Below are 24,047 nucleotides of genomic sequence, written 5' to 3'. Positions count from 1 at the left end.
TATATATATAGAGATAAACATTTCTACAGCCACTTTATATAAAATTATCTACAGTTATCCAAAAATTATGTCATTTTGATTAATGAAGGGTGTTTCTGTAATTTTAGGTGAATTAATGAAGGATGTTTCCGTAATTTTGTTTATTTTTTTATCATAAGCATTTTACTGAAACACCCTTCACTAGTTCACCTAAAATTACAGAAACACCATTCATTAATCAAAACGATGTAGTTTTTGAATAGCTGTAGATAACCTTATATAAAATGGTTGTAAAAATATTTTTTCCATATATATACATGAGTCACAAAAGAGGATAATTTGCCATTTTCATTCACTAAAATAATATCAAGACTAAAAATATTCAATTATGTAAGTTGTCATAATATTACGGAGACTTCTTTCAAATGTACAATTTAAGTAAATTTCTAGAATTGCCATACTGGCATTTATATTATTTTTCTTTCATAATTTTTCTTTCACCAATTTTTTCTTTTTTAAAAGTCATTGACAAGTTCATTCTAAATTTTGGAGATGTTCATATTATCATATAAGCATGATTTTCTTTGCCATAGTTATTTTCTAGAGTTGATGAATGCTTAATTTTATGGCCGAGCACTTAATTTTGTCCTGACCCGAACTCCAATAGGCCCTTATATGCCTAATTTTTGTTTACCCATAAGGTATTCTGATCAGGCCTAACAATATAACTACACTCAAAATTATTTACATAATCAAAAGCATTTCAAAGTAAATTGATTTTTTTTTTTTTTTGATAACAAGTAAATTGATTTTTAACGCAATGAAGACAAGTACAAATACCGTACAAGATACATGAAAAAGCGACAAGTTAATTTTTGTAAAAAATGCATGTCAAATATTGACTCGCAATCAATATTTTCTAGCATATGGTTATTGCTTTGACATATGTTCGACTTACGATCAATATTTTTTTATATGCAGTCAACATTTATGCAGATTCAAATTTTATTTCCTTTTATTTTATTTTTAACTATATATGAAAAATTAATTTATAAATTAAATATTTTCTGTTATAAAATTTGATATAAAAAATTAACAAGATATGAAAAATTATATTTATGTTAAGAAATTTGAATATTTAATTGGTTATATAATTTATTATGGGCTGCTATATGTATTAAATATAAACTATATTATATATATTAAAAATTATTTAATATTAAAATGTGTCCAAATATATCAAAATATAATATTTTTTGAAATTAACATATTAAAATATCATGTCATATCGTATCTTGGTATAATATAAAGTAGTGCAACATAACTGCTTGTTCAGTGAAAATTCAGGGTTTTTCCTAAAAAAAGTAAACATTCACTAGAGGTGTTCGCGATCTGGATTGGATCGGTTTTGAAAGCAAAAATCATCGGATCCAATCCCTTCGGTTTGATTATATAATCATCCATTCGGTTTGGATTTTTTTTTCAAATCCGATCCAATCCAATTTTTTCGGTTTGGATTAAATCGATTTTTGATTTTTTGAAAATCCTAAAATTTATTTCATAATTATTGTGCAAATAATATTTTTTGTATATATTGACTTTGTAATTTTTTTTTTTTGAAATACAAAAGCATTAGTAAACTGTAATATATATTTTTTTGGCAATGAGGTATGAAACTCTACAAAGATAAAATTTGGTTGATGAGATGTGACTAAATTTTTTCTTGGATTTAGTTGATGGGTTAATGAGTCTTGGGTTTAGAAATTTTTAGCCTATGATTAGAGAAAGACCCAAGTAGGTAGAGGAAAATTAATATATTGGATCGGTTTAGATTGGATCGATTTTCATCAACCCATCAAAAAACCAATCCAATCTAATTAAAATTTGTGGTTTTTTTTCAGTTTTCGGTTTATTCGATTTTCGATTTTTCAATTCGGTCATCGCGGTTTGAATCGATTTGGATCGGTTGATGAACACTCCTACTATGTACAGTCTAGTTACTATTTATTGCAATATATATATATAAATATATATATATATGTATTATATATATATATATATAATATATATATGTATTTCAACAAAATAAATAAATAAATCACGATACTTCAAATTGTGAAGAAGTTGATAATAATAAAAAAAATTCAGACTAAAATGATAAAATTTATATTTTTAAAGAAAAAAAAAAAGAGATTTAATTTTTTGTTTTTTCAAGTTTTTAAGGTAAGAAAATGCTTTAATCGAGGCAAATAGTAGTATAGTGCGATAAGTTGATGATTTAATCAACACTTACATTATACTTACCGATAATTTAATATCAACGGAGGTTTTGGATCCTTTTATGAAAAATTGATTATATGATCACGTTATTTGCTCATAATCACTTTTTTAAAAATTATATATTTTTTTCTCTTATCTCATTATCAATAACTATGATTAAAAAATATATATTTACAAAAAATAAAAATAAAAAAATATAATCACTTTTTAACATGAGAAGATCCAAATCCACTTTTTATTCAAATCTAAACCATCTATATAATAATGAGGGCCCTATTCATTACTCCTGCTAAAAACTAGCTTCGATTTTTTCTTAAAGAGAACTTGCACGTATTAACTTTATCTTTGTGTAATTTGATTTTAGGATTTAATTATTATTTAGGATTAATGTTTCTACTGCAATAATCGGAGATAAAGTTATTTTTTTAATTTCAAAATATATCATTTTAGAATTTGAAAAAAAAGATGTAGGTATTTTAATAAAACTCATAATAAAAATAAGTAAAATATAAAATGGGATTAACGTTATCTTATCATAGTAAAAATAAAATTATTTTCTTCAATCCCAAAATAAAGTTGTTTTGCGGCTTAGAACAAAACAAATAAAGGGTATTTTTGAATTTTTTTTGTCATAACATGTATTTTACTAAAATATTCTTTATTTATTTTTTAAACATTAAAATGACGTCATTTTGATATCCACTTTTAGGGTGTGTTTGATTGGAGGTTTTTGAGGAGATTGATAGGCAAATGTGAAGTGGGGAAATTAGGTGCCCATGTTTGGTTGAGAGAAGCTCCAAATTTATCTACATAAATGAGTATGCTAGCAAACCACTTTGTCTATCATTTTGGGAAGAGATTGTCGGCCAAAAAAACCGTTTTCATATGTGGTATTTTTGGTTAGCTATGTATTTGGTTTAGTGGGTGTAATCATTGTTGTCAAAAACTAGTGTAAAAACGTAAAAACTTACGTTTTTACTAGAGTGGTGCGTGTTAAAACTCAAGTAAAAACTATCATTGATAAAAACTGGTAGAAACGTCGCGTAAAAATGGTAAAAATTTGCGTTTTTACCGTTTTGACCGTTTTTACATAAACTAAAAAATTAATAATAAAAAAATATTTACAATTTTTTTAAAAAAAAATCAAATTTTTTCGTTTTCCTCAAATCATATTCACAGTATCTTAATATCTTTTTGTTTAGATATATGTTTTTTATAATTATGTCTTATGAAGCTGCAATTTTATTATAAGTTATGCTATGAGAATCATTTTGTGTTTTTGGATCATTGTATGCATTAAAAGAAGTGGAATTATATCCTTATGAGCGATGATCCAAAATTTGCATAGTGTATAAAGCAGTTAGAGCAGATTGATTATTCATTACTTGTTAATTATCACTGTTTATAATTTTGATACTTTGTTATGAAAAATAATTTTTCTTTTTAGATAGATAAGTGGCTCAACACACATTTTCATTATGTGATATTTTTTTACATGCATATATATAATTTTGTATCTTGACTTTAAATGGTAGAAAGTAAAAACTTTATGTTTCGTATCGTTTCTACGTTTTACATTTCTATCAACCCTTTCCATTTCTATGTAGAAACTCGAGTATGACAACATTGGGTGTAATAAGCAAAAGACCAACGTACCCTCTGTTACCAGCGTACTTCAATATTTTAATATTTTAATATTGTAATGTTGCCATCTACTTTTGATTCTTATAAAAGACAAATAATTTATTATTATTTTAGAAAATATCATCTTTTGTTTCTGTCCATGCATTACTATCTGTAATTCATATTTTTTTTCCTTTTTTCCTTTTTTTATAAAGAAAAAAACAAACACGATTTGAATACCTTAGCTTTTCGTTTTAATTCATGGCCGTTTTTATAATTGATTCATTTTTGAAAAACAAGGTTATTTTTGTAATAGTACATTTTTTTCCCATCTATATTTTTTTTTTTTTTGATAACATCCCCATCTATATTTTACCAAAAGCCAAACATAGACTTTACAAAAGTTACTTAATTTTCTCGATAAAATTTTTCTCAACCAAACAATTATATTTACATTTTCCTACCAAACTCACTTCCCAACCATTTCCCTACTAATCACATTTCTCTATGATTCATAAAAATTTCTCCTCAACCAAACGTCCCCTTAAGAGATAATTTTATCTCGAAAAATATTATTTTCATATAAAATTCCATGTGTTTTTTTTTTAACTCCAAAACACAATTTGAGGGTGCAAGAAATATAAAATTATCTCCTATTATAAAAGAAATACTTTTCTTTTATTATTTATGCCAAAATTTAGCCAATCCTACTCAATTGAGAAAAGAAGAAAAAAAAGGCAGAGCGCTTATCGTCTATTTTTTTAATAAAGTAAAACACACTTATTCATGTACCAAAAAAAAAAAAAAAAAAAAAAAAAAAACACTTATTCTGGGCTAACAACTTGGCCAAGGCCCAATATAGCTCGTATCTTGTCATCTTCAATTCCTCACAAGATACTTTACTCCCTAATATTTCATAATTAGTTTCGTTAATAGTATCCCATCGTATTATGTAGACTCTATTTCGTAAGGGAAACTATGTAGTGACTGTTTGTGATTTTTTTTTAGATTCTCTTCTCTTTATAAGCATAAGTAAAACAGTAGCTTTTATAATAAAAAGAGTTTTTTTTCACAACGAAGAAAAAAAATCAAAAGTCAAAAGTTCATAAGAAGAAGTTTTTTTAAATTATATCAGCTTATTTTTAATTTGAGTTTTTAAGTAACTTTTAAATTAAATTTTTTATATAATCATCAAATAACCTTTAATTTTTTTTTATTTTTTTTTTTAATTTCAGCCTAAAAATAACTTTTACTTAAAAAAAAAATGTCAAACAGGCTTTTAGTGTTATCCACACGCAAGGATATTTCTAATAAAAAATTCTTACCTTTTATATAAAAGTAAGGTTATCTTCAATGTTATAAAAATCAGACTGGAACGATCGGATTGACCCGGAATCCGATAAATTGATCATCTGACCGGTTCGGTTATCTAATTGGATCGGCTAAGTACCAAACCAGTTGCGATTCGTACGACCTGGTCGGTTTTGGTGAAAATCGGTGACTCGGCCCAGATAATTAAAAAAAAAATTCAAAAAAAAAGTTTTCCAAAAATTTTTCATAATTGACAAATTTAAGTAATCTGTTTCTTATTGACTCAATACTAATATTATCTCAGTTATGCAGAGAATTTTGATTTGATTTATAATTAGAAATGTCATTTACTGAACCAGAAATACTAGTATCACAAGCATAATATGTTTGTTTGATCCTTTATTGGATGATAATGTATAATTTATTATTATTTTATATTAAAATATTTAGAATTTAAATTATTATTTTTTAACTATTGAATATGTTTATAATTTTTTTAATATAAATTTTAAATTTACATATAATTATTGGGTCATACAATTTATGCACTGATCTAATAATTGAACCAATGACCTAAAATCTTAACCAAGTGAATAATCGAAGCAGTTTTAATACCACTAGTTACCTCTCCTATTATTGTATCTGATCCTAATCGCTCCAATCTCTACACTTTGGCACTTGAGTGTTCGAATACTTTACGGGTACATTATCTTTTTCTGTTGAATCGTGGCCATTGCCATCAATACTTCCAAAAAAGTTATAGAGTACGCATTAATTGGAGACAACCATACTTCCATTGCCGTCAATACTTCCATTCAGTCTACTTTATCGGACTTGACAACACATTGTGCATTTCAAAAAACAAGCGATTGCTTTTGGAATGTTACTTGAATAATCAAATTTGCAAAAAATAATTTGTGGAAAATTGTTTTTATGTGTTATTTGATTATACAAAAACGATGAGGAACTGATAATATATTAAAGGGTTTAAGTTTTCTTATGTTGTAGGATTGTAGGAGATAAAAAAAGTAGAGAGAAATTAAATGTGGGTCCCATATTTTATATTTAAAAAAAAAAAGAAAAATTAATTGACACGGAAAATGAATTAGTGTAGGAAAATGATGTACTCTTATGTAGCATAAGAGTATTATTTCCCTATATTAAATACATAGGAACTTTATTAAACTTATAATTCATTTGATGCCAAAAATCTTTATTGCATAATGTTAACCAAAACACAATTCCGTCTTTTGACTTTTCATATATTTTTCTCCTGTCATTCAAGGTTGGAAGGAGAATATTTTTCCTTTCAACATTGCCACAGACGATTAGACTTCAAGATAAATTGCAATGTGATTTTTTTTTTCCAGTAATCTGAAGGTTATTCTTTAGTCGTAACTGAAGACTAATTCTTAATTGAGCACTGTCAGACCTTTTCGGGAGCGGCTCTTCCAAATTCTTTTTTTCATTTCCAGAACTCAAACTCAAACCTCTGATTAAAGAATTCAAACTCCTTATCACCTGTGCCAAAAGAGTTTGGTACTGCAATGTGAATTTTTGTAGGTAAAGATCTTCTAATGAGATAATAAAGTAGTGATTCACGGTTTTTTGACCCTTATAACTTTTTTTTAATAATTAATTACCAAATTGACCTTGATTATAAATTATTTTAAAAATTTAACCTCCTCAACAAACATAACACAAATCTGCCCCTGTTTGACCGTTGACCACCAAGCTTATCTGGGTACACCCCTCCCTACTCAGGTATTTCTTAAAAAAATTTGCCTACCCGGATAAGAAGGGGTGTACCTGGGTATAGTTCTTGAATCTGGAAAAATAGTTGAATTATTTACCCGGATAAAGAAGGGTGTACCGGATAAATCTTTACCATAAACTCCATATGTGAAGAAAGCGCATTTACGTTATCACCATCTTTACCATAAACCTCATCTTCTTGATTGAAGCTTTGAAGGTTTTATCATCAGCGCAATAAAACACACTCTGCTCCTCAAAAGCATAATACTCTATTACTTTTTGTATACCCCGGAGCTCTACTATAGAAGGACTTGGAAGAAACAGCGCTAAGAGTGTTTCCCATGTGATCTTTCTTTGTGCCTAACTGGGTTCACATAATAAATGAGGACAACTTCTATAAATTTATGTAAAAAAAAAAAAGAGGAGGACTCATTCTCTATTCATGATGCATCTTCATTGAACAATAGTAGCGTTCTTCTTCCGCGACATAGAAAATGTGATATCCCATCAAAAAAAATTTGATTTCAATGGAACTATTTCTTTATTATTTCATCCACTCATATCGCATATATACTTTGCTACTTTATTCTTTTTGTGTGATTTGTCATTGGCCTTATGTCGCGGATTTTATTCTTAGTGTGTAATGTTTTTTTTTTTTTTTTTGGTTGTTTTTGAATTTTTAGACCATCTTTGTTACATGGGATATTACAAAGGAAAATAGAAATCTTGTGTTAAAGACTTATACCCCAACAGAACATCAAAGCATCAAACATGATCTATCGTGTTGCAGAAATCCTGTGTTAAAGATTGAGATTTCAGAGATTTACCCGGGTACACCCCTCCTTATCCGGGTAAATAATTCAACCATTTGTTCAGATTCAAGAACTATACTTGGGTACACCCCTCCTTACTCGAGTAGGAAATTTTTTTAAAAAAATACCCGGGTAAGGAGGGGTGTACCCGGGTAGGCTTGGTGGTTAACGGTCAAACATGGACAGATTGATGTTATGTTTGTTGGGGAGGTTAAATTTTTGAAATAGTTTATAATCAAGGTTAATTTGATAATTAATTATAAAAAAAAAGTTATAAGAATAAAAAGTCAGTGATTCACATTAGAACTTTGTGTCAGTGTTTAAAATGGAGATAGGAATTTATTTGTACCTGCGAAAAGATTGTCACAACGTACATAACATTTAATTCAAAGTACAAAACTACTTAGTTATACACCCCAACAAGCTCTGAGGCAACTAGTCAAAATGCAAAATATCATATTTGACTAACTTATAAAATATAGTACTAGGATAATATCTGAATCTCATCGGGGTCATATTTCATATGTCATTCCAACCTTGAGAAGTCTCTTGTGAGGGATTGCCATTGATTTATACCCTTGCCGAAAATTCTTTCTAAGGAAGCTATATGCATAGTTGACAACAATCTTATTGAAGATGGATGATTTTGGGTCTGCCACAACCTCTGCTTCCCCTAGCATATACACCACACCCTTCTCCATTGCCTTCTCTATAAATTCTATCTCATTTTCAACTCCCTCAATGGGTGGGGTAGTGACAATGGATGACTTGGCCACAACTAATGATTGAATGGAATCTGAAGAGGCACGAGACACATCTAGTGCACCTTGGTCTGGGATAATAGTGGAACCTTGTGGTACCATCTCACACTCATTGTTGTTAGGAATAGGTACTTGTTCAGTTGTTGTTGTTGTTCCCTCAATCTCATGCATAAAGCTCTCTTGTCGAATATATTCCTTAAGGTGATGCACTAACTGGGACTCAAACTCAAGAGGATCCATAACAGCATCTTTGTAACCATACCTCACAACACAACGAAACATTCTGTATTCTCTCGGCTCCACTTGCCGAAACAAGAACCTCTCTTCCAATATAACTCTACTAATAGGAATTGCCTTAATGGAAACAAACACAACAACTGAATGGATGGATGGTATGCTGGCAATGAAATGTGGGAATATAGGAGGAATTCCTTGTACAAGCTCAGAATAGAGAAGTCCAATTCCAGGAACGCGATTAATACTTGGGTTGTTGGTCAGTTTTCTCAAATAATCAGTGGAAACCTTGTTCTTGAGTTCAAACATGTACCTTTCCTTGTGTACATAATGCCAGATTCCCATGACCATGGTCAAGAAGAGAGCAAATACAATAGGAAGAAAACCACCTTCGACGAATTTGGTTAGTTGTGCAGAAAAATAAACCAATTCAATGCAACTGAATGGCAAAAAGAATAGAGCAACCAGCCATATGCTTTTCTTCCGTATAACCAACATTATGAAGGAAACCAGGCATGTTGTGATCAACATATCACAAACTACCGCAATGCCTGCATCAAACATATGAGTTTGACACTTGTTATATATGCTGTGCTAATACAATAAAACTTAGAATTTTTTATGCTTATGTATAGATTTCTAGAAAAGGGGTTTATAAGCATAATTACCATATGCATGACTAATTTTTTCTGTGGTCTTGAAGGCAGCACTGACCACAATACATGCAACCATGAACATGTAGTTGACCTCAGGAATATACACCTGACCCATGTGCTTAGTAGAAGTATGCACAATCTTAACCCTTGGGAAACAACCCATACTTTGAGCCTGTGAAATGATGGAAAATGCTCCTGAAATCATTGCCTGGCTTGCTATGATGGCAGCAGCAACAGCCACAACAAATGTTGGCCAATATAACTTGTCTATATGTTATACATTCACAATACAGGGGAAAAGGAAAAAGTTAACACCAATTAAACTTTTTATTAAATTAAAAGAATTTTCAAATGTGTATTGACTAATCTATAAAAATTAATCAATTTACCAGGGATACATGCATAGAAAGAATTAGACACTTGGCCAGGGAACTTTCCTAGATATGCTGCTTGTCCGCAGTATGCAGCCAATATTGCAGGAAATGTTATGGAAGAGAAGCTAATCTGCAATGTATGTATGTTACAATCTCAGTTTAATTGTATTTCGGAATATATAGTTTTATTTTGTGAAAGAAAATCACCAATTTTGTTTTCTTTGTCATGATTTATTTACGTCTACTTTTACATTAATTTTAATTTTTACAGAAGAATTGGATCACACATCTTTAGATGGTGTTTGGTTGGGAGCTTTTCAGGGAATATTTATCTTTCTCAAGTATGGCTTTTAGAAACACCATGTTTGTTTCAACGGTTTTCACCAAAAATCCATCTATCCAATTTGTCTGGATTCATGAGAAACATAGATACCCGCACTATTTAGAAACCCAATTTGAAGGTGGGATTTTTCGGAAAACCGGTTATCTGGCTTTTAATGTATTGTTGATTTCGTAAAGTTACCTAATTTTCTCAGTAAAGCTTTTCCCCACCAAACAACTTTTTTTTACATTTTTCTACCTATCTCACTTTATCTATCTTTTCAATCATTTCTCTATCTATCTCATTTTTCTATTATTTCAAAAAAAAATTCCACAACCAAACCAAAGACTCTCAGTCATGTGAGTTCTGCATATTCTTGTCCTGTTACGTGGACAGGGGAGATAATCATTAACCTATTGAGTTAATTGTATATTACAATTATGTATTTATTTACTTACTTGAATGGCTCGCACATTGAAGTGACCCAAGTCAGCAAACATGGCCTCAGAACCTATGATAATGCATAACTATATGTTACTGTTAATTAGAATTAATTAAAAAGATTAAAAGCATAGATGACTAGATTCGACTCACCTGTGGTGCACAAAAAGGCTCCACCTAGTGATATCCATCCTTGTTTACCATTCCGTTTGAAGTATTCAACTATATATTTTGGATTAAAAGCACGTAATACTCCAATGTCATGTGTGAATAAATTGTAGAGACCAATTCCTCCGTTCAATAAAAACCACATTAAGAGAATTGGAGCGAATGAAGAGCCTACTTTGTCAGTACCATATCGTTGCACAGAAAAAAGGAATATTAATATCACTACAGTGATCCCCACAACAGCATCTGAAAAATATGTAAAAGCTATATATGTTAAACATATTACATTCATGATAAACACAGCAAAAAAATTATATAGTAAAAAAAAAAGTATATTAAATCAAGTACCTTGACCTAACGACTTACTGATCCCGCTCACCGCAGAAAGAACTGCACATACATTTGAACAATATATATTTATGTCAAACTCTCCAACCAAGTCCTAATTTTGACTGATATAATGATATTTTCCTTTTATATCATTTTTTGTGCAAAAAGTTAAAAAAAAAATTCTTTTGTGATAATGTTGTTATTATAATTATACTAATAATAATTATTAATTTATTTAATATTATAAAATTAATCTTATGTGTAATCAAGAAGTTGTTCTAATAATAGTTTTGGTTTTGTTTTATTTTATTTTATTTTGTACTTAATGAATTTAATATCTAAAACTTATTAAATGAGTATACGAAAATGAAAGGTAGCTAATAATTAACCTGAAACTGATGGAGTAAGGATGCCATCTCCAATAACCATGGAAGTTCCCATAATGGTTACAAGTAAAAGCAGAACCCTTGCAATATGACTCTTCTCAAGCCTCTGCTTTAGCTTTTGTGTTCTTTTGAGCTTATTAGATGGTGTTTGGAGACTGTAATTAGAGAGCTCCTTGTCCTCTGGTTGTTCATTTGGAATCAAACTCAACTTCGCATTCCTACATATCAATGAATAGAGCGCAAACGCTCCACCTATTTAATGCAAAACAATCTTAAGTTATTCATTTTTCAATAAGGAAAATAATTTTTCTACATTGTAAGAAGATAATTATCTCACGTAATAAAAACAAAGTGAAACTTACGGATAAAAACATAAAAAAATATAGAAGTGGACACACTTCTCTTTTGTATTCATTTTGTGTGCATTGAAAAAGAGAAATATAACTCTTTCAATAAAGTTATCAGTCACTTATTTCGAAAACAAACGCGTTTTCATTAATAGGAGGATAAGGACAAAATTCTACACAAGAATCAAAGCATACGAATCAGCTCTGAATTTTTGTTTACACCTAAAAATAATAAAACAAAATAATAAATAAAAGAGTTGAGTAAAAAGATTCATCTTACCATTGCCGTTGTCGTTAAACCGAAGTACGATGAAGACATATTTAAGCATGGGGAGGAGTATAATGGTGTAGATTATAATTGACAAGACTCCGAGAATGTCATCTTTGTGACGAACACCATTGTTGAAAGTGCTTTGGAACACATAAAGTGGAGATGTGCCAAGATCACCATATACTATGCCTATGCTTTGAAATGCTAAACTCAGAGTAGTCATCCAACCCAACTGTTCATCATCATCATTCACAAACTGTTACGAATATTTACATGTTGTATATATGTATCACAAAATTTGATTTTAAATAAAGTACATGATATCATTTATGATCATTTAATCATATACATTTTTTTCAGATAGCATTTATTATAACCTCACAAAAATAATAAAAATAAGGTATTACGCTTACCTTTTTTTTATATTTATTGTACTTACTCTTCTCTAATATTATTATATTAAAATCTTAAAAGCAAAGAAAAACAACAAAAATATTTTAAAGAGGATAGAGAATGGATGCATATAAATATTCTAATATTATTATATTAGAATCTTAAAAAAAATAAAAATAAAGATAGCATGAAGAGGAGAGAAAAATGATGAATATAAATTAATATTTTGATCTAACAATTTTGGTAAATGTAAAAAAATATATATATAATATTCTATCTCAAAATAATATTATATTTAACAAATATTTCGAATTAGTTGAAAAACAAAAAACAAAAGGAAGACTAAAATGCAAGGTACAAGGTTGAAAGAGAGACCGTGGAGGAGTGGTTTGCATTCATAGAAACTCTTCCAGCTTCCAAATCGAGAGAGTCCACACGGCGAAGCTTTGGCCATGAAGGTTTTCGGTCTTTGAAGTTGTTTTCTGGTGTCTCCTTCAACGTTTTGGTGTCTCCTCCTTCCATGTCCATACCATCTCCTTCTGAAGACATTTGAGGAATGCTAAAGAAGAGTGTGATCACTTTTTTCAAAACAGAGATCTCTTGGTTTGATGGGTGTTGTGCTTTGGTTTGCATTGGATTTTATAGCCACCCAACGCTACATCTTGGTACTCTCAGTTCATTATCATTAATTACACACTACCACTAGAGGTTAACTTTAATAACCGGTTGTTTCATAGTAGAGTGTGGTCTTTAGATATTTTTCTTATTTTTAACTTTTAAGAGTGTCATTTAATGTCATTCGATAAGTTTAATATTTAATATACAAATACCTAATATGTATTTGAATTTGCTCTCTTTTTTTAGGAAAGAATTTGCACGTTTTTACTTTATAGGAAAACGTAATCGAAATGTTTCTTAAAAATACATGTCTAATCTTATTAAGTACACTGAATCATTGAGCACAATCTTTTTTGTGAGGTAAGATATATGTCTAAAAGTTCAATTGATTTTAATTTAAAGTTCTAGCAAGAGTGTATAAAGGTGGATATGGCCAAATGGGCACAAGAGATTGAAGGTACCCCTACCACCGAATTTGGAAGGCATGGCAGGAGGCTACAGCGGCCTAGAAACTAAGTTTTGGCTTTTTTTGACCGTATTAGTGCAAATTCCAAAATTATTGATGTGACTAAGTGCCTGCTTATATATATTAGCGAAGTAATACATAACGACGCATGTAATATTGTGGTGGCTGACGAGCGTGAGGAGTAATTATTGGTGCAAAGAGCTACGTATAAAAAGTGGCTCATGATACGCTTCCAGCGGAAAGATTCATAAATGAATCAAATACACATCCAAAAAAGGGGATTTCAAAAATTGTACAAGTATAAGACTCTACAGTTGAGGATAACTTATAATAATTAATTATTAATTGGTACTACCTAGACTAACAAGATGTATCTACTTTTCAGTAGTGCAGAACAGAAGAACTTCATAGTTAAGCGTGCTTAACTTGGAGCAATTTTGGGATATGTGATCTCTTAGAAAGTTTTTCCAAAACGTGTGTGAGTGAGGATAAAACACATTGAACAGTCTCGTGTTAATTTGTGGGGAAAATCATTGATTCTTGAAGCGGTCGGGCGTTAGAAGTGGTATCAGAGCAGGGTCTCTCTCCTAGTACAATGTGGTTCGAGGACGAACCAGACAAAAGCTGGTGGTGGCTGACGAGGGCGGGGAGTGATCGCCGGTGCAAAGAGATACAGACAAGGAGCGGCTCCTGACAGGCTTCCAGTGGAGGGATACATGAATGAATCGAATACACACTCGAAGAGAGGGATTCCAAAAATTGCACAAGTATAACACTCTACAGTTGCAAGTGGTATCGGAGTAGGGTCTCTCTCTTAGTAGTATGGTGTGGTTCGAGGACGAATCAGACGGAAGCTGGTGGGCATGTAACATCCCGGTGGCTGACGAGGGCAGGGAGTGATCACCGGTGCAAAGAGGCCCGGACAAGGAGCTGCTCCTGACAGTATTCCAGCGGAAGGGCACATGAATGAATAGAATACACACTCAAAAGAGAGGGATTCCAAAGAGTGTACAAGTATAGGACTCTACAGTTGGGGATAGTTTATAAGAATTAATTGGTATTAACGAGACTAACAAAATGCATCTACTTTTCGTAGCTCAAAACAGAATAATTTCATAGTTAAGCGTGCTTAACTTGGAGCAATTTTGGGATGAGTGACCTACTGGGAAGTTTTCCCATGAAGTATGTGAGTGAGGACAAAGCACAATGAAAAGTCACATGTTAGTTTGTAGGGAATATCATTGATTCTTAAAGCGGTCGGGTATTACAATGCATATGTGTGCTCATAGTGTTTCGCACATGTCAATTATGAGTTCCACGTGACAGGTTATAGAAACGTCAAAAGGTGGCACTGCATTTTTCATGAATGTTCAAATTTTCTGATTCAAGCGCGTTTTTGTGTTACGAAAATGACGCGTCTCTAAGCATGCCCCGCAAGAGTAGGCATGGTACCAATGCGCACTTGTTACAAAAGCCAACTTCACCGCTGGCTCTTCCCCCACCCTCTCATGTTAGTTTGTGAGGACAATCATTGATTCTTGAAGCGGCTGAACGTTACAATGCATATGTGTACTCATAGTGTTTCGCACATGTCAACTATGAGTTCCACGTGATAGTGACAAGTTATAAAAGCACCTAAAGGTGGCATCGCATTTTTCACGAATGTTCAAATTTTCTGACTCACAGCTGATTCAAGCGTGTTTTTGTGTTACGAAAATGACGCAAAAACTATGAAAAAACTACTTTTTGTGTTCAACTTTAATTATGAATAATTTTTGACAATATTTTGCTTCTGTATTTATAAATTAATTAATTTATATTTTATTTATTTATTGTTATGCATTTTTCGATGTATGTATGTACTGTTATTTTTGTCGTAGTTATAAACTTAATTATTTAGCTACTAAATACTTATTTATAATTCAAAGTTTATTATTAAATTAATAGTATGTCATTAAATTTATATCGAGTTAGTTTTAAAGTAGTTTAAATCAAATTTAATTTAATTTATTTTTTATTTTTTATGTGCTTACATAATTATTTCCATTCACACAAGCATTAAAGACACGCATGCCCAATTGATATATAAAATATTAAATCATACCTAAATTATGAAACTTATTTAAAAAATAATAATAATTTAAAATAGAACATCAAATTAGAGAAGCAAAATGATCATTTAATCAATGTTGGGAATGTAGCAATGTTGTCAAACTCGAGTTTCTACGTAGAAATGAAAAGGGTTGATAAAAACGTAAAATGTAGAAACGACACGAAACGTAAAGTTTCTACTTTTTACTTTTTACTACTTAAAGTCAAGATACAAAATTATATATGTATGCATGTAAAAAAATTCATATAATGAACATGTGTGTTGAGCCACTTATTTATCTAAAAAGGAAATTTGTTTTTGATAACCAAGTATCAAAATTATAAACAATGATAACTAACAAGTAACAAGTAATGGATAACCAATCTTCTCTAATTGTTTTATACACTCTGAAGATTTTGGATCATCACTCATCAAGATATAATTCCACTTCTTTCAATGCACACAATGATCTAAAAATACAAAACGATTCTCATAGCATAACTTATAATATAATTGCAGCTTTACAAGATATAATTATAAAAGACATATATCCAAACAAAAAGATATAAAGATATTGTGCATATAATTTGGGGAGAACGAAAATTGGGTTTTTTTTTAATTTCTTATTTTGTAAATTTTTTTTTTAAAAAAAAGTTGTTTTAAGTAAAAACGGTCAAAACGTAAGTTTTTACCGTTTTTACGTTTTTACACGGCATTTTTACCAGCTTTTACTAAGGATAGTTTTTACTTGCGTTCTAACACGCACCAAACTAGTAAAAACGTAAGTTCTTACGTTCTTACGTTTTTACACTAGTTTTGACAACAATGGTATGTAGTACGTGAAAATCCACTCACAATTGTATAGACAAGAATATAAAAGGACAATCTTTAACACGCATAAAGCATCAAAGGATAATATTTTCAGTACTAGAAACACTCAGTATATATCTTATCAAATATAAAAAAAAATTAACACAATTATTTTACTCTTGTCTTTATGATTATTTTCTTTTATATTTTTTTTATTTTTAGGAAATGGAGTATCTACTCCTTGTGTATTGAAAATATGCTCACATCACATACATGACTTGTTCAATACTGCATCAGAGATGCATCATTTTCAGTAACGCGTTACACTAACACAGTGACGCGCTTGAGTCAGCTGTGTGTCAAATGTTTTTTATATTCGTGAAAAACACGATTCCACCTTTACCGTGTCATTGTAACTTGCCAGGTGAAACTTGCAGCTGACAAGTGTGAGACTGTGCAGCGCGTCTCTTTACATTACTTTTGTAATATGTTTGATGAGAAGCTTAGTCAGATCATTGATTTTGGAATTTGCATCATTATGGTCAAAAAGGCTAAGGGCTTGTTTGAAATCTGTTTTAAAAATTAGTTTTTTAATTGTTAGAACAAAAAAAAAAAATTTGATAAGGCCTACTTTATAATACAAAATTTAAAAATTATAATTTTTTTGTTTTTAGAATCAAATTTAGAAAATATGTCTAAGTTATTTTTGTTTTTAACTTAAAAAAAACACATATTTTCATAACTATATTACAAAACGGTTTTAAGAAAAAAAAAAAAAACAGAACTATTAGTACTGATATAAACTATGCTCTTCCCTAGTCCTTTCCCTCACTAAATGTTTAGTTGTATGGCTTCTCATATGCTTAGTAACAACCCAAGATAATGGATTTCCCAAAACCAGAATGCCAAGGTTGAGGCCTAAAAAATAACAAATATACCAACAAAACCCAGCACAATTGGTGGCTATGATGCAGTGACACGAGACACGGGACACGACACGACACGCCGACACGTTAATTCTAAAAAATGGCATATTTCGACACGTTGGGCCACGTTTTGATATTAAATAATATTTTTAATATACATAATATAATTTATATTTAATACATATGACAACCCATAATAAGTCATATAACCAATCAAATATTCAAATTTCATAACTTAAATATAAAAAATAATAATTTTTCGTACCTTGTTAATTTTTCATGTCAAATCTCATAACAGAAAAAAATTGATTTATAAATAATTTTTTTTATTTTTAGTTAATAAAATAAAATTAAGACTAAAAAAAAAACATGTCCGAGCGTGTCGAAGGGTTAACTACGTGTCCGAAAAACGTGTCGAAGAGTTGACCACGTGTCCCAAATGTTGACCACCTGTCGGAGCGTGTCCGTGTCGGACACGAGTCCGACACGCATTTTTCTTAAAAAATGGTTGTTCGGTATTGCAGGTTGGTGGTAGATAGCTGGGTTCCTTAAGCATGCTGACAGGGGTTCGATTTCTGACCGTGTGTATGGAGAAGGCTTTATTGGGAGAGATTTATCCACTTAATTTGATCTTCCGCCACAAAAAGATTAGTATTCAGTTGTCGGCTGTCAGATACCTTGGAAAACCAAAAAAAGAAAATCATATATATATATATATATATATATATATATATATATATATATATATATATATATATATGATGAATATTGGTTTTTTTCTTTGGACTACCTCCTGCAATTTCTCATTTTCCCTTCTCGATATCTTGGAGGTGCCTTACTTCTCTTCATTAGGGGTGTGCAAAAAAACTGGTTCACTTACCCTGCCCTTGACCCGACCTTGACCTGACCCATAAATACCTATATTTTTTGAACTGGTGTAAATACTGACCCACTTTTATTTGGGTCAGTTTTAGACCTGACTTGTTTTAATATTGACTCATTGACCCAAAACTTGACCCATACCCATTATGTGAAAAAAAAAGAAAATCACAATTACATTAAAAGAAAAGTTTTAACGTAAAACAATTACGTCAAAATTTTTTAACGAAAAATATTTTCATCAAAATTTGTGACTAAAAACATTTCTCTAAAAAAAATTGACGGAATATTTTTTTTGTCAAATTTTTTTACGGAATCTAAATTGCGTCAAAATATTTCACAAAAAAATATATTCATCAAAAATTTCGGCGAAACACATTTCCATCGAAATTTTTTGACGGAAAAAAATTTCATCAAAATTCTTTACAGATTTCGAATTTCGGCGAAATTTTTCGACGGAAACATTTTCATTAAACTTTTTGGCAAAAAAAAATTTTGTTGAAAGTTTTAGCGAAACACATTTCTATCGAAATTTTTTGACTAAATATTTTGTCAAGTTTTTTGATAAAAAATATTTCCATCAAAATTTTCAACGGAACACATTTCTGTAAAATAATTTTGTAAATATTTTTGACAAAAAATATCTCAATAAAAATTTTGACGGAAAAAATATTCTGTCAAAATTCTTTAGAGAATCTAAATTTCGTCGAAAGTTTTGAATGAAACATTTTTCTCGAAACAATTTCCGTTAAATTTTTTCGTCAGAACACATTTCCATCGAAATTTTGAACGAAAAACATTCCGTCAAAATTTTTGATAGAATTTTTTTTTCGTTTAAAACATTTGATGGAAGAAATCATTTTCGTCAAAATTTTTGTCGGAAACTAAATTTCGATAGAAAAATTGTTTTTTTAAAAATTTTCATTAGAGAACAAATTTCGTTGCTTTTCGACAAAAAGTATTCCGACGAAAAAATAATTTTGTGACGAAATTCTCGTCATTTGCAATGACGAAATTTCGACGAAATTTGTGAGGAAACCAAGTCAAAAACGGGTCAGGTCATATTTGACCCACTTCATAAACCAAATCAGACCCACTTCAGAAACCAAGTCAGGTCAGATCCGATCCAGTTCTAAACTAGTTCAACAAAATCCAAACCAAATCAGACCTGACTTAAATCAAATTAAAGTGGGTCGGATCAAAATACCTGACCTATAAAATTCATGTTGGGTCGAGTCAGATAAAAACCTGACCCGACCTGACCCACGCATAGCGCTAGTCTTTACATAAGAACAAATAAAATACTAAATTAACTTGAAGCTATATGTACTGGAGCAGTTTTCAATAAACAAAGTTATGTGGCACGATCTTAATCGTCCAAACCCTTAATGCTTAAAATAATATTAACAATTAACAAAGGGTTTTATTAGTGTTATGTAACATAATGTAAGTGTTGTTTCCAACTCTCACATCAAAAGAGAGACAAAAAGTAGAATGATCAAAGAGAAAGAAAAACATGTGGACTCCACCTCTTTAATGTGTGTGTAGGAAAGTGAAGTTATATTATGTTAAATGATAAACATAAAACTCATTAACAAATTCCCTAAAGGAATGTCCTTGAAACTCATTAAAAAATAAATAAAAAATAAAAATAGCTACGCGAGTGTCCAATTTGGAAACTAAATGCCCCTACTGAAAAACAACATTAAGATCCTGAACGATCAAACGGCCTATATTTTGTGGGTTTAAAGACTAAGGAAAATGGAGCCATACAAACCCGTAGAATTGCAGTCATTGCTGCCTCCGATAATGTCGTAGCTCTAGTTTTGTAACCTATGATAGTGAAAGCCACCAGCACTAATTAGGGTTCTAAATATTGTCAATGTCATAGCTTTTTTTACACTTCTCTTCTTCCTCAAAAGAACAATAATAAAAATAAAAAGTTTTAGATAATATATTAAAAATGTTTCCAAATAAGTTATGTCATTTCTTCTTTATTGAAAATGACATTTGAGTTATGATTTTCATAACTTGACAATAGAAAGAAAACGAGGTAGGATCATTTGACACCTCATCTGAGAGCCCTTAGATTGAAAAAGATCAATGGCTCTGATTTGTGAGCATGTGACACTATTGATCTTTTCTGATCTAACGACTCTCAGATGAGATGTCAAATTTTAAATTTGACACTGATGTCAAAGGATCCTACCTCAAATAAAACACAAACTTTCAAAATTCTGGTTTTGTGAATAGAATGCAGATACCAAATATGCCTAACTTTCACAGTTTTTTTTTTCGGAATAGAATATTGTAACAACCAATTAGAATTATTATCAATCAATTTTACCGTTAGATCGATTACGTTGATCCACCTATTATATTTATTTCCTTTTTTGTATGGTTAAAATTTTCCATATTTAATGCTTTCACATTAAATATGGAGAATCATAACCATACAAATGTAGAAATAAATATAAAGTATTAAATATGAGGAATCATAATCATACAAAGATGACAATAAATATAAACGTTGGATCAACATAATCAATCTAATAGTAAGATTAATTGGTAGTAACATTGACAGTAACCCTAATTGATTGTTACAATATCTTGCCTATTTCTTTTCTTTTCTTTTTTCTGAAGATTTATGTTGTCGTTTTCTGAAATCTTTTTACTGAAAGGCTTATTTTCAAAATCAATCTTGTCGTAAATTATTAACGAATCGCTTATAATAAAACAAAGAGAGAAGTATTTGTTAAAATTATCTCCAGGTAGCTCAAAACGACGTCGTTTTGAGATTATAAGATTAAAAAATTATGATGATAAAGACTAATATAACCCTGCAATATATTATAATTACAAAAATATCTTGATTTTCGTCCCAAAACGATATTATTTTGAGCTTACCGGAGATAACTTATCTCCATTGACTGAATAAATCCTTTACCCTAAAACAAATGATATAGCACATGATACATCCACCAAAACACTTGAAATTCCACGAATTTATGGCAGTTGACAACTTAAAAAATTTACGTAAATTTTATGAACTCTACCTATCTATATAGACTTTATTTGGCAATGCATGATTCAAATTTTATTGGAAGTACTCTGCGATTAAGGCCCACAATGCCTAAGCAAAGATTGATTCTTAACTCAGTAAGTGTGATGAGCATTTGGTAATCTTATATATATATGTATATGAGTCACAAAAGAGGATAGTTTTCCATTTTCATTCTCTAAAACAATATCAAGACTAAAAATGTTCAAATATGAAAGTTGTCATGATATTATCAAATGCACAATTTTAGTAAATTTCTAGAGTTGCCAGACTGGCGTTTATTTTATATTTCTTTCATAATTTCTCTTTCACTAGTTTTTTTTTTTTTTTCTAGTCATTGACAAGTTCATTCTAAAGTTTGGAGATGTTCATTTATCATAATTGAATAATTTTCTTTACCATAGTTAATTTCTAGAGTTAGATGAATGCTTAATTTTATGGCCCACTTTATTTTTGTCTTGGCCCGAACTCTAATAGGCCCTTATATCTATTTTATCATGTGCCTAATATGGTATTCTGATCAGGCCTAACAATAATATAGTAAATTATGACGAGTGAGCCCACCTACTTAGTACAAGAAAACAAACCATTAAAATGTCCACATGAAGTCTTGAATTTTGGGCCATCTCGAGGCATCTTGTATTGTTTGACTTATCGATGTTGTTTAGGAACTACCAGAGTACCAGTTTCTGAACCGCTTTCAATTGAAAAACATAACTCTGATGTCACAATTTTTGAAATAAACCAGTAGTACAATTTTCACTTAAAATTAAGGGTTCACTTTTTTTTGCAGTTATTGCAGATAAGTTATCTATAATAAGCCTAATACGACGTCGTTTTGGGACGAAAATCATGGTATTTTTGTAATTTTAATTTATTTCAGGATTATTATAGTCTTTATTAGTGGCGGACCCAGGAAATTTTTTTTATGTCTGCACACTTAGTGCTTTAGTGAATTTTTTTTAAAGATCATAATCATGATCCAATTTTTGCTTCCACTTCAAAAATAAAGCTTTGGTGAATCAACCAAAGTTTTAAGAAAATAATTGATAATAATAATTAAAAAATAAATAAACACCACAAAAAGACATTTGTAAAATATAGTATAATTGTAGGGGTTAATCGATCAAAAACTCACATTTGTCGATGTCTATTTGATCCAAAGTTAATCAGTTTTGTTTCATAAAAAAACATGAAAAATTTCGTGTGATTCTCCTCCACTCTTTATCTTTTTCCTTTTAATCTTCTTATTTTTTTTTATTTTTTACTTGACTTGAATCACATACCCTATGTAAAAAAAAAATTCCCTCCTCAACTTTATGTCTGCAAGTGCAGACAATAAAACCAACGTAGGTCCGCCATTGGTCTTTATAATTATAATTATTTAATTTTTCAATGCTAAAACAACGTCGTTTTGTGAATAAATGCAGATAACTTATCTGCATTAACTGCAGAAGTATTATTCTGTAAAATTAATCATGTCATGTTAAATTGTTATGTTACATGTTTTTTTGACTGACTAAATGTATATACTATATACATTAAGAATACACAAAAATTTCTCTAAAATGGAACATTTTTCATGACGTGGATTCTCTGTGATCAAGTTTTTTCTATTATATCGTAAATTAAATTTATGTATCCAATAAAATTAGAAATGAAACTTGAGTTATCTATTTAAACTTTACCTAATCACTAATCCAAAATATTTAATGATAAACCAATATATTGGTATGCGTGTACTTAATCACTAAGAGATATTCTTGTAAAAATCTCTTAATCTTAACCTGAATGATCTGACTTTAATCGAATAAGAGAAACAAATTATTAAAGAACTTGATCACAATAAAAAAATAAAAAAAGAACTTTGAGTAACAATTTGTAATGGGTCTATTTATTAAAGCATAAAGGGCCATTTTTTCTCTACACTACCAATTATATACTAATTGATGCACGCTTGCCACTCTCACTTGGGGGAGTGAACTATGAGTTGGAATCCTTATGGCAAGGCTTGGATTAAGCAAGGAAGATCTTGTAGTTTTCTATATAAACTTCCACCGTTCAATGTTTGTACTTTGTACGTAACATTCAACTTATGGAATAAATCTTTGGTACTACTGTTGTACCAAAGATTCAGTGCATCACACCAATGAAAATATTACATATAAGTTAATTTTTTTTATCAGATTTTTCTCTCTCCTCTGATGTGTAATGTTCTCATTGATGAGATGCACTGAATCTAGGTACAGCAGTAGTATCAAAGATTTATTCCAACTTATGAGTTGTGTCTATGGTATACGATGGATTATCTTGTGGGGAGTGTCCTTATATCTAGTAATTGTTTTTGAAGTCCCAATTTGTCTCTAAAACCGTGCTCCACTACCACAACTTGAACACTGCTTAGTTTTTTATTACACTTCCAAACTACTGCTACTTGTTATCCATAATATAATAATGATTTTTGAGTTAAAAAAATTTGAGCATCTCGGAATTCCAGAACATTGCATTAAGTAACAAATGAGTACCAATCAATGAGAATGACAACAACTCTGCAAGTTGTAGGTGCTGAGATTTTCCCTTTTATCTCAAATGCTTAGAAATTATGCACACCTCACCAATCTACATTCCATGTTAAACACAAATTACACAACTTGTGTGACAAAAGCCAACCAATTATTTATGGCGTCAAGGACCCAAGAATCAGAATGCTAGCATTGAAAGTATTTGGCTACTTGCTTGGTATTTGGGTCCC

The 24,047-nt window shown here is 30.3% G+C and overlaps 1 protein-coding gene across 1 annotated transcript; it reads right to left on the bottom strand.

Moving 5' to 3' along the window:
• Positions 1-8,272: 8,272 nt before the first annotated feature.
• LOC133317382 (potassium transporter 5-like) lies at positions 8,273-12,992 on the bottom strand. The gene is made up of 9 exons (XM_061519241.1): positions 12,819-12,992; positions 12,060-12,282; positions 11,436-11,684; positions 11,065-11,106; positions 10,702-10,962; positions 10,566-10,618; positions 9,801-9,915; positions 9,424-9,678; positions 8,273-9,306 (listed from the first exon to the last, which is right to left on the bottom strand). The coding sequence occupies exons 1-9, from the start codon at positions 12,990-12,992 to the stop codon at positions 8,273-8,275; spliced, it is 2,406 nt and encodes an 801-aa protein (XP_061375225.1).
• Positions 12,993-24,047: the final 11,055 nt, after the last annotated feature.

The sequence above is a fragment of the Gastrolobium bilobum genome, unplaced genomic scaffold (genome assembly GCF_033153095.1).
Source record: "Gastrolobium bilobum isolate Gb01-03AN ecotype WA unplaced genomic scaffold, APGP_CSIRO_Gbil_v1 utg15185, whole genome shotgun sequence".
In the NCBI taxonomy this organism is placed as follows: domain Eukaryota; kingdom Viridiplantae; phylum Streptophyta; class Magnoliopsida; order Fabales; family Fabaceae; genus Gastrolobium; species Gastrolobium bilobum.
The sequence above is the reverse complement of the archived record's forward strand: the minus strand, read 5'-3'. Positions and strand labels throughout refer to the sequence as shown.